General features: G+C 40.7%; 1 protein-coding gene across 4 annotated transcripts in view; it reads right to left on the reverse strand.

Moving 5' to 3' along the window:
- Positions 1 to 5746: 5746 nt before the first annotated feature.
- The window catches only part of LOC113037428 (protein diaphanous homolog 1), a 48567-nt gene continuing 41483 nt past the window's right edge, over positions 5747 to 12830 (reverse strand). For all 4 annotated transcript variants that reach the window (XM_080288852.1, XM_080288857.1, XM_026194479.2 and 1 more), the window contains 5 exons: positions 12642 to 12706; positions 10861 to 11040; positions 8326 to 8868; positions 6847 to 6961; positions 5747 to 6690 (listed from right to left, as the gene is read on the reverse strand). In XM_080288852.1, the coding sequence (XP_080144978.1) occupies positions 6644 to 6690; positions 6847 to 6961; positions 8326 to 8868; positions 10861 to 11040; positions 12642 to 12706 (950 nt within the window). In that variant the 3' untranslated portion in view covers positions 5747 to 6643. The remainder of the gene's footprint in view (positions 6691 to 6846; positions 6962 to 8325; positions 8869 to 10860; positions 11041 to 12641; positions 12707 to 12830) is intronic.

The raw sequence follows: 12830 nt of genomic DNA on the forward strand, positions 1-12830 counted from the left end.
AGAAAATATTTTGGTCCGAATATGGGATATGGGCGCCGTTTATACAATTCTGTCTATGATTAGCATGACCACATTCAAGTCACTGCAAATGATGTGGTTTGATATCAAAATGTGTCCTCAGCATGGACTTGAAGGTTTGCAACAGAGTGTGAAGCACTTGGGATGAGAGTACCAAGCAGCAACAATATACACAGACCTTCACCTACTAAAGTGGTTGGTCCCCAAATGCTATGCAGGATGGATGGGCTCACCCTTTGAGCAAAACAATGGGCAAACAAACCCATCGTACCCTTTCACATTAAAAGGAGACAGAGTTATCCTTACACCGACTGGAAACACTGTTAGGGGAATAATATTTTGTCTAATTTGAAGATCCAGTGGGACTGTAGGGAATTACTAGAAAATGGACAGACTGGAGCTGTTTAGATTAGTGCACCTCACAGGTACTGCTGTATAAAGAGCCACAGTTATTCAATCATGTAACTATTTGCAGCAAAAAGGTTGAGAAAGAAGATATAATTAGAGAAATGGCTACATCCAGAAATGAAATGGATGAGGAAGAATAGAAGGAAAGTGTGGTGTGATATTTTTTCCCGTGCTCCATACACAGCATTAGTGACCCTTGCATTAACCCGCTTCTCTTTATGTGACCCCAGCCTGAGCACTGCACAATTAACAAGACCTGTAGTAGGCTACACAAGTGAAAACATACACACAGAGATATACCCATACTCAAAGATAAGTTAAAACATATTGCACACAAGCTTTTCAAAGCCAATACTAATTTAGCACAACTGCACAGGCGTACACAGGCATGCACAAACACTTTTATGTTTTCATTCAGTATGCCCATCCCTCATTTACTCATCTAACTGGCTTATTAGTACATTTTTAAACAGTCTTAGGAGACTGCAGCTCTGACACTCAATAACCCATAAACCATCATCTAAAACTCTGCCTAATTATAAATAATCATACATACAATTAAACACATACACTGAACAGCTCGAACATTTCTTGCCCTTGACCTAGAGAACAGGCAGCGGTGCAAAAGTAAATCATCTTCTATAACTACATTCTATTATAATACTCTGTGGATATAGACACCATGGGAGATCATAGTGAAGGTATCCATTCAGTTTTTCATCTTCTCACCTGAAATGATTTTCATGTCATGAGGCCTGTCAAATCTGAAGCAGTGACTACTTGCCAATTAGATTTAAAATTAGAAGAGACACTAAACTGCATCCCCCCAGCCTGTGTTCTCAAAAAGGACCGAAAGGCAAATTTAGAGTGACAATCATGTAATCACACAGTTGCCATTTTTTCTACCAGTCAAGCAATCAGACTGTTGTAAACAACTGTGCTGTAGGGGCAGGAGTCTGCTTAAGTCACTTCATTAGTATGGAAATATTTCTTCAACTTGCAATGACCTTGAGCCTGTATACTGTAACACAAACAAGTAACAAATGTTGTGAACTCTGTCTAGCAGAAGATGTAATGATCTAATCAACATGGCACCATCATTCTCTATGCCTCTTGGTCTTTTATTGCTGATATATTACATCTCTCATCCCTTTAACTGATTGGTCTACAACCCTGGTGAGGGCCCCAGGCATGCATGCAAACAGACACACACACACAGACACACACAGCATGCACTTTCTTGCTGATTTCTGGCTCATTAAAGTGAAAAGTGAACAGAGTAGACCCAAGTTAAAACTCAGCTAATACGTGCATGCATTGACACACATAAACACCTACAGAGGACACACACACACACACACACCTACAGAGAAGGAAATTGATTTCGTCAGAACACAGGGAGATCAAAAGGCTTATTATAATTGGTCTGTAAATGTGGCTGAGCTCACCCACCCACTCTGTCGAGCACACCAGCATACAGGGACCCTTGTGCTGACAAACATACACGATAAACGTTTTTGCAATTTATAGAAAGTGAATGCGATACATAAAGGTGCAGTTATATGTGTAGGTGTGTTATGCAGCGATACACAGTGGATAGCATGACAATGGGCCTCCTTTGGGAGGGAGAATCTCCACCATAATGACAAATGAGGACGACATACCACAACAGTGCACAGAAACACAGCAGTCGAGACTGAGACAGAAGAGGTAAGGGTGTAAAGGCTGGAGAATTGGGATATGAAAATGATCCTCCTATTATGAGGATTAATAACTATATATGCTCCTGGCCCTTTTCTCTCCCGAATCAAATTAATCACCACCGCTCCCCCTAGTCCAGCCTTTCCCTCTGCTCAAGCTTCTTTTATTTCACCCACCACCTCCTTTCTGTCTCCCACTCTCTTTCTCTCATTCTTTCGCTAATTGGGCTATCTGAGGTGCCGACTTCAAAAGGCACCTGCTATCAAACACGCTGACTGCAAAAGTGGAAAAAAAGGACAGTTCAGGTTATATATACTGATACTAGATGAACAGTGTCTGAGCTCTGGTATGGTCACTGTCCACCTGTACTTTTCCAAAAAAAGTATTGTTTAAAAAAAAAAAAGAGAGAAACATTTTTTCTGATCCTCCAATAGTATTAGTTTAAAAAACGAATTAAGAAAAGAAATAAAAACAAATAGAAAACCAAGATAAGCATTTCAAAGTGAGAAACCATGCTTATGGGAAATGTGCCAAAAAGTCTCCTGCCAAAACTCCTTTATACTACACTAACAACTTTAAAGCCAAACATGGGTCATAGTCTGATCTTTGTACAAGCCTTTACACAAAAAAATAGCTTTCTTCTTACACATATCTGGCAGTATAATAGCACTAGTTCTCCACTAATACATCAGTAGAATGTGGGTAGTTACTTATTAGTACAGGGAGTGCAGAATTATTAGGCAAATGAGTATTTTGTCCACATTCTCTTCATGCATGTTGTCTTACTCCAAGCTGTATAGGCTCGAAAGCCTACTACCAATTAAGCATATTAGGTGATGTGCATCTCTGTAATGAGAAGGGATGTGGTCTAATGACATCAACACCCTATATCAGGTGTGCATAATTATTAGGCAACTTCCTTTCCTTTTGCAAAATGGGTCAAAAGAAGGACTTGACAGGCTCAGAAAAGTCAAAAATAGTGACATATCTTGCAGAGGGATGCAGCAGTCTCAAAATTGCAAAGCTTCTGAAGCGTGATCATCGAACAATCAAGCGTTTCATTCAAAATAGTCAACAGGGTCGCAAGAAGCGTGTGGAAAAACCAAGGCGCAAAATAACTGCCCATGAACTGAGAAAAGTCAAGCGTGCAGCTGCCAAGATGCCACTTGCCACCAGTTTGGACATATTTCAGAGCTGCAACATCACTGGAGTGCCCAAAAGCACAAGGTGTGCAATACTCAGAGACATGGCCAAGGTAAGAAAGGCTGAAAGACGACCACCACTGAACAAGACACACAAGCTGAAACGTCAAGACTGGGCCAAGAAATATCTCAAGACTGATTTTTCTAAGGTTTTATGGACTGATGAAATGAGAGTGAGTCTTGATGGGCCAGATGGATGGGCCCGTGGCTGGATTGGTAAAGGGCAGAGAGCTCCAGTCCGACTCAGATGCCAGCAAGGTGGAGGTGGAGTACTGGTTTGGGCTGGTATCATCAAAGATGAGCTTGTGGGGCCTTTTCAGGTTGAGGATGGAGTCAAGCTCAACTCCCAGTCCTACTGCCAGTTTCTGGAAGACACCTTCTTCAAGCAGTGGTACAGGAAGAAGTCTGCATCCTTCAAGAAAAACATGATTTTCATGCAGGACAATGCTCCATCACACGCGTCCAAGTACTCCACAGCGTGGCTGGCAAGAAAGGGTATAAAAGAAGAAAAACTAATGACATGGCCACCTTGTTCACCTGATCTGAACCCCATTGAGAACCTGTGGTCCATCATCAAATGTGAGATTTACAAGGAGGGAAAACAGTACACCTCTCTGAACAGTGTCTGGGAGGCTGTGGTTGCTGCTGCACGCAATGTTGATGGTGAACAGATCAAAACACTGACAGAATCCATGGATGGCAGGCTTTTGAGTGTCCTTGCAAAGAAAGGTGGCTATATTGGTCGCTGATTTGTTTTTGTTTTGTTTTTTGAATGTCAGAAATGTATATTCGTGAATGTGGAGATGTTATATTGGTTTCACTGGTAAAAATAAATAATTGAAATGGGTATATATTTGTTTTTTGTTAAGTTGTCTAATAATTATGCACAGTAATAGTCACCTGCACACACAGATATCCCCCTAAAATAGCTAAAACTAAAAACAAACTAAAAACTACTTCCAAAAACATTCAGCTTTGATATTAATGAGTTTTTTGGGTTCATTGAGAACATGGTTGTTGTTCAATAATAAAATTATTCCTCAAAAATACAACTTGCCTAATAATTCTGCACTCCCTGTACATTTTGGTCAGTATTCTAAATAAAGCTTACAAAAATCAATGTCAAGCTGTACAATGTAACAGTGAAGTGTCTCGTACCAAGATCAGCCAAACTCCATAGTTACATGATAAAGTGCAGAATGCATTCTTAGTGAAACAAAGACACCAGTTACTTTAAATGTACCTCGAACCATAATATCAGGCACTGCAGCATCTCAAACACTTAAACTACCTTTAGCTGCAGATAAATTGTAACATAACTGATACTGCTGCAGCAAAATCCATTTAAAGTGGACAATTAAGATCACATCACCTGATCTAGACCACGGAGTTTTTGCTTATCTCTGAAATTTGTGCAGCATTGTGGCATATATTTAGTTAAATTCTGACATTCAGTATCTAAAGAGAAAGAAGACTGATAACAGTCCTAAGCTGATTTACTGAACTTCACCCTGTTTTCAATGCGAGTAAACAGATATATAGAGAACAAACAGGGAAAACATCAAAAGTTAAATTACATTTCCATATTTCTGTCCAGACAAAACAATTTATAGGTGAGCTAAATCTGTTCTCATGCGTTATGGATGTTAAAAAAAAATAAATAAATAAATAAATAAATAAAAAAAAAAAACCCTAGTTGCCATATTTTAAAGCATTAAATCTTAGGGTGAAGTCGTGTTGAGCTTAGGTGTATGATAGGATTTTGGGTAAGGTTAGACAAGTAGCACTAATGCTTAAGCATAGAGTAAATCTCCAGGAAATAAATGCTAGTTTGTGTAATGTCCTCTAAAGTCATGGATACACAACTGTGTTAAAGAGCACGAGTGTGTGAAAGTATTGAATTTTGTCCATGAGAGCTGTGTGCAGCCAGTGGGCGTGTGTCCCACCATCAGCTCTCTGCTCTTCGAGCATGCAGCAGAGGTCAACACCTCTGACCCTGCCCTGAGCACACTACCCGCCTCCCTGTGTTGTTTTTCCTGTGTGGGTGTCTGTGTGCTTGCAAAATCCAGCTGCTGGGCAGCTGATGGAGAAAAGGGTCAGAGAGGGTCAGCGGTGGCTCAGTGTAGTGTCAGTCAGTTTTTAGTGGCTAACGAGGAATGGGCGGCACAGGAGGAGGAAGGAGAGGCAGATGAGGAAGAGTGAATCTGCGGTCTCAGAGGTAAAGGGTAAGAAGGGTGAGGTCAAAAGGAATGTCGATCTTGAGGGGTGTATTTAAGCAAGCGAAAGAAGGACAAGGAGTGAAGATTATTTACATGACCACTAAGTTGGTTGTGTGATACTGATAGGCATGTGCTATATATGGAAAAGAAACAGCACAGAATAAATTGATTGAAAGGGCACACAAATTCCCAATTTATTGCCAATTAATGTTTTATTCACAACTATCAAAACACGCCCAGGAAATCAACAACTCCCCACCCCTCACCCACACAGGCAGACATACAGACAGGTGTGTGGCTATGTAAAGGCCACGGTGTCTTTATACACAGGACTCAGAAAAGGTTATTAGACATCATCCAGAACAGGCGGCTGTCTTGGCCAATAAGAAGAGGAGGCATGGGCGCATGGGCCAAAGTGAGTTGGGGAGGGGTCAAATTATGGAGTGACAGGCAGGCGTTAGAACTTGCCATACAGGTGACTGCAGATGGGACAGCTGCCAACGCTGACATTTAAGCCACATCATGAGCTAGCATCAGCCAAGCGTGCAAGGACGCTCCTGTTTATGTATATGATGTGAGCAAGCGCATGTGCGCGTGTGTGAGTATTTGACATGTGCTCAGACTGAATGTGAAGGTCAGATGGCCTTAAACACACAGCACATACTGTCTGGGAGTTCTGGGTGTCTTGGTTATGATTTGAATATGGAGGAGTTGGACCAGAAGGCTCTGTGACACTGGGACAAGGTGATAGGAGTGGACAGGTGTGTGTACACCCATGTGTCAGCGCTTTGTGCCAGGACAGCAGGTGGCAAGTCAAAGGACATCAGTGACCTTCTCCTTATTTCTCCCTTTGTTCATCTCCCTCTATGACTCCAAGTACCAATGCATCTCACCCAGTAGTGAGTCTCAACAAAACAAGTCACAGGCACGTTGGGGAGATGAACACATATACAGATAAACGTGTGATTGGTTTATTCATGAACTAATGTGAGATGCTGTTTTGACATGGCATTTATGAATAATATATGTGCAGTGTTTCCTCCAAGGAGAAAAAGAAAAGGTGAGAAGCACTGGACAAGATGTATGAAGAAAGGACTAAAAGAAAAATGGAAGTGTGCATCTGTTATTCTTACCTTTGGTGGCTGATGGAAGCAGAGCAGGAAGATCAAAATAGACATGAAGCCCATTAGATAGGGGGCAGATGTGGGAGGGGAGAGAAGCAAAGTAAGGCATTGTTCATTATTATGAAACACAATATGATAAAAGTGAGCAGTTAAAAAGACAAGTCACACACTTACTTTTTGTCTGCGAAGAAAACGTTAAGGTAAGTTTGGCAAAGAGTTCGTTATTTTCAAATTGGTCTTCTTTCGCCTTGATCCAGAAGCTATTTTCTGAGAGGTCCTCAGGTCCGATCTAAAAGAGGAAGGGGTCATATTTAAGGTGTGAAAGACAGAGAGCTACTAAATGAGTAACAAATTAGTTGTGTTAGATAATGACAGAAATTGGTCATCTATGCACCTTGTGAACAATGAGCAGATAAAGAAGCTCATTAGAAGAAAAGGAAGCGGCAGTAGTGTGAAAACAGAGGGAGAAGGGGAGAAAGGAAGAAAGACAAAGGGCAAGTAAGTACTCATTTTCATTAATCGTCCCACACTGTCTTGACAACAAAGCATCTATAGCTTCAGAGCCTTGTGCACCAAAAATGCAAAGACTTCTACTTTTTCCCTCCTCCATTTGGTGCTTTCTCACAATTAACTGTGCATACATTTTCTTCACTTTCTAAACGCTCTTATTAAAAAAGAAAGAGAAAAAGGGAAATGGAGAGCAAGTGAGAAAAAGTGGTAGTAAATTTACAGATATCAGGCCTTTCATTATGGACAAAGCCTCAAGGATGGGTATAGGACAGAAAAGACAGTAAGGAAGGGAAATGTGATATGGGGATGAGCTTAAGGAGCAAGAAAGAAAGCAAGAGAGCATGCAAAGAGGAGGATGAGACCAAGCCTGGAAAAAAAAAGTTAATTTAAATTACAAAAGAATACTGTCCTTTCTAGCAGCAATTTAATTATCTTTCAGTGGTGCAGTTAAAAGAAGAAGGCTTATTAAAAAGCAATTTCTGTGACATCCTCGTCAAACACTCTCACCAGAGAGAAAGCGAGGGAGAGAGAGCGAGGAAGAGAGAGAGAAGCTAAATGCTGATGAAGTCTGTTGAAGCCATTAAACAGTAGCTTTAGGCTAAAGAAAGACAGAGGGCCGTTTTGATGTTTTAACCATCACAGATGAGAGGGAGGAGAAGAACATGAGGCACATAGTCATGAGATACACGTATGTATGAAAGTCACTTTAGGTCAAGATCCCGCTGTTTAAGCTCCACTTTTCATTTTTTGCACGCTGTGACATACAAACTGAATTATTTAGATTCCCTGCCCATTTTTACTCAAGCAGTTTGTGTGATAATGAGGAGCTGAATAACAGCATGTTATGTTAGCTGACAAGCAACACATTTTGAAAATTGGCATGATTTTTGGCATCAAGACAGAAGATGATGATCAAAAGCAAAGACAACTTCTTCAATTGTGCTTCATTTTTTGGGCCATATTCAAACATATGTGGAAGGAATTACCCACGCTTTAACTTGTATTTTGAGTCATCTTGGTTCATTTACAATGAAAAAAAAGTGTGAAAAAGCACCTGCATTGCCTTTTACTCAAAATTTGCAGTATGACATAGGTGATGGAAAATTAAAAATTAAAAACAGAGTTAACTGCTGTAAGACTGACCTTACTCCAGTTGGCTCTCTTCAACTGAACCTCAGGCTTGTACTCCTTCTTAGGCTTGAGCCCAAATGGCAGTGCTGGTGGTGCAGGGGCACCCCAGCCCCCCATGGCAAATGGTGGAGGTGGAGGCATCCCTAGACATGGGGGTGGAGGAGGAATACCAGGACCTCCAGGTGGTGGTGGTCCTGGCATGCCAGGGAGGGGTGGAGGTGGTGGTGGTCCTGGCATGCCAGGGAGGGGTGGAGGTGGTGGGGGTCCTGGCATGCCAGGGAGGGGTGGAGGTGGTGGGGGTCCTGGCATGCCAGGTAAAGGAGGTGGAGGTGGAGGAATACCAGCATGACCCGGTAAAGGAGGACCCTGCGGGGCTTGGGGAACAGGTACGTTTGCATGGCCTGGTAGAGGTGGTGGAGGTGGAGGTATACCTACATTTTGGCCTGGGAGTGGAGGAGGTGGTGGCGGAGGGGGAAATACAGGTGTTGGCACAGGAACGGTAACAGTGATCACCTTAGTTTTTGCCTCTTCCAAATCCTTAGACAGCTTTTCAATCTGAAGGGAAATAAGCAGATTTAACATAAATAATAATATAGGTTTTTACAACTATTTAATGCTGATATTACACTTTACCAGAGTAATGCCATTAACACATTATTTATTACTATTTCGAAAAATAAAACAAATCATTGAAATATTTGCTTGCTTGCCTAATGAATATTGTTTGTTATTGACTGGGTCCTAGTCTCCTGTCTGTTTACATAAGTAGGCCCGTTGCAGAATGTTACGAGTATCCCTGATGACAAGTTCCTGGAATTTACATTAATTTTAATATTGACCATTTTCAGATTTGCAAGTTTTTCTTCCAATATAAAGACATGAAAACTGAAGAAAGGAAACAAAAATAGGGAATTATGATCAGAGCCTGGGTCTGATAAAGTTTCATGAGAGATGGAGACAAATGAGGCACATTCAGAAAACCATGGCAGGAGGGAATCAAGTCCACAGAAGAATTCAGAAGAAAAACTTTTAAAAAGGAAGACAAACTTCTGAATTATAAGTCAGCTGAAATAAATTTTTCATTTCAACATTGAAATACTGACTACAGTATTTACATCAGTGAGATGACAATTCTTGAGAAAACTGCCCAAGTCATTAAAGTTGGCAGCTAATAAGAGCAGATAATGGTTCTGATGGAAATCTATGGATTTAGTATCGGGGAGTTTATTTCCTTTATAGGTTCTTAGGTGTATCAAGTGTACATAATGTGTATGGGTATGTGAAAGAATGTCTGTATGCAGTGTAACAAATTGTCTATGTCACTCCCTTGGACTTTGAAAGGAAGACGGTAACAGACAAAGAGGCTCTGAGGCAGGATTTCTTAGTGAGGCAGCAGATGAAAAATTGGGCACAGCATCACACGAAGGCACAGTGAGAGATCTCTACATGTGAAGAAATCTTCGATGGGCAGTACCTCAAACACAGACAAAGTGAGCCATCTTAGTATGAGAAGCTTGTTTGATGCCTGGCTCGTGATGCTGTTAATGCTTTGGACAACTGTGTATGTGTGTGTTTGTGTGTGCATGTTTGGGCTTTTGTGTAGTGAGATGATGACTCTGCTGGCACCAGCCACACTGGATGAAGCTCATTTTGGAAGTTGTGTTGGTCTCTAACCGACAGATAAACACAGGCGCGCACACACAAACACAGGAACATCATCATGTGGTTACGAGCACACATGCACAGAGGCAGACTGTTCTGGGTCACTTGGTGTGTTTGTTAGTTTGGGTGTCACTCTGAGGCAGCGTCCAGCTGGTGTGGCAGCAGGACACTGACAGCCAAACAATCCTCATCTTTGCCTCCCTACTGTATGTGTGTGTGTGTGTGTGTGTGTGTTTATCTTGGACTTAAAAATTCTGTTTTGCCCATCGCCATCATTTCCCTTTCTTCTGCTTTCTTTTTTAAAGTTACTCTTTATAGTCTCATTCTCCTACTTTCCATGTTTTTCATTGAAATTCCTAATCTGTAAAGGATTTGGCTTACTTTTACAATATACTTTTAGTTCTTTCCCCTTTTTTTATGCCAATTGGCAAAATAATTCAAGGCCAGGGGGCTTCTGTGTTTGTGTAGGTGTGCATAGATGTTACAAAACTTTGTGGTGCTTAGACTTACAATACTGCGTTTCTCCAAGCCTTGAATATTTTACTTCATGCAGCTTTAACAGTCATTTTGTGTGTATGGCCTTCCAGCACATTAAAGCGCACTGATTCGATTATCTGACTCAGTCTTTATTTATCCTGTCCTTAAGTTTTGTTTGCTTTTACAAACAAACTGGCAAGAAACAGTGATGCTAACATTATATGAGGTGCTTGTGCCAGTCAACCTGTCACAAAGAAGTTTGACACTGGGTTCTACATGACTTTACTCCACTTTGCAGTGCATCAATTTTACATATGTGAATGTGAGAGGAGTTAATGCACTAAAATCCAAACATCTTATGCTTAAAAATCACCTCTATACAGATTGTGTGTATAGGTTTGTGTGTACCTGTGTTTTCAAGTTGCCTAGCTGTTCCTGTAGTCCCTGGTTTTCCTTTTCTCGCTCCTGCTTAGATGTGGCAAGCTGTTCCTTCTCTTGGCTCAGGTCCTGCAACTTCTGTTCATAGTCGCTCTCCAATTTCTTCAGCTCCACCTGCAACTCGTGGCGTGCTGTCAATTCTGCATCCAGCTAATACATATGTAAAGGGTCATAGTTAGAAACAGATTCCGTCTTAGTTATCCTAAAAAGCGCTGGATAAATGGCTTTACAATTTTTATGTAGTGGTCAATTTCAAGGTTCTTTATCTTCACTTTTTTTTTCTCAATTTTCACTGAAGACAATTATTACAAAATTAATAGTTGCATACTTAAGCATAAACTCTAATGTGAATATTCTTTAGTATTCTCTGTTGTGCTTAACAGAAGAGAATACTTAACACTTATGTGGACCCACAAAAAGCATCCAACATAACAAGTTTTTATGCCCTGGATTTTGTGGCAAATGAAAAAGGCAGCAGTCTCCATATTTCAAAGACCTGTTGAAGACATTTCTTAGTCTAGAGCAGGGGTGTCAAACTCAAATACACAGTGGGCCAAAATTCAAAACTGGAACAAAGTCGCAGGCTAACGCTAATATTTATTGAAGAAAAAAAAAAATCTTCCTCTAGATATAAGAATGAATCTTTTCTTATGGACTCAAACAAGTTTTGCTGAAAAACTGAATATGGAACAAGCAAAGCTTAATACTAAACAATATATATATTAACTGTATAATACCAGTAGACCAGCTCTAATAGTAATTTGGTATGGCTTCGCGGGCCAAATGTAATTAGGCTGCGGGCCAAATTTTCATTGTATAATTTACACTGCAAATTAGTGTCAATTACTGAGTTAGGATGCTTGAGTGCATTTGTATGAACTCACTTATATTTCAAACCATTCACCTCCATGGGGGAGAACTAAAAACTACTTGCATTAAGAAAAAAAAAAAATCTCCCATGTATAAATTTGCACAGATTTTACAGTCAGGACACTTGACAAACAAGATAAGAGTATTTAAAGAGATGAACACATGAACACACAGACACACATGGCTGTTTAATTTGCAGACAGCAGATCCGTTACTCCCGCTGTCATCCTTTTTCCTAATTCCTGCCAAAGAGACTGCCTGCAATTACCCCATCATGCACAACTAGAACTGTGGTGTGTGTGTGGTCAATGAAAATGAATCCAATGTTGTAGAAGTAATGGATGCTTTTGTGGATGTTGCACATTCAATTGATATGATCCCGTGTGAGACTGCACGTCTTTATGTGTGCATGAATGAAGGCTAGTTTGAGCTCTCTCTTTGCAATTATGCTGTCACTGAGACAGAAACATCAGGGTAGCAGCACACCACTATCAAGGCATTTACCCCTCTTGTGTGAATGCATGTGTGCTGTGTATGTTTTCTGCTTGCCTGTAAGAATACTTATCTGTCAGGTGGCTGTTAGACATATGTATGCTTATTTTCTTAGTCACTTTTTGCACCCCCACCACCCACCTTTTTTTTTTCTTTAAACATTTGTCAGCCCCTGTCAGACAAACAGTGCACAGAATTTCATTTCAATCCCATTGTGTTTGCATGTGTAAGGGGAAATGTTAACTTTGACAATGTGTGATTTTCTTTTCTGTCTAATATGACTGTAATCGCTTGCAGGCCTCTGGGTTGATGTGTTAGTGTGTATGTGTGTGTACACGTGTGTAAGGTATTCCCATCTATCTATGTGTATAAATCTCTTTTTATTTCACCTTCTTTTCCAGTTCAGAGGCTTTTGCTTCGCTGGTTTCCACCTTGGTCTTGTCCACCATATTGTCTGGGAACAAAAAAGATTAAGGACAGAGGATAGGGGAAGATAAGGAGGAAAAGAGGTGGTAGATAAGATAAGGGTCTTGACAGCACACCTGCATGTGTGTGACCGTGAAGACATTGTACCTTTC

Source organism: Astatotilapia calliptera, chromosome 2 (assembly GCF_964374335.1).
Source record: "Astatotilapia calliptera chromosome 2, fAstCal68.1, whole genome shotgun sequence".
In the NCBI taxonomy this organism is placed as follows: Eukaryota; Metazoa; Chordata; class Actinopteri; order Cichliformes; family Cichlidae; genus Astatotilapia; species Astatotilapia calliptera.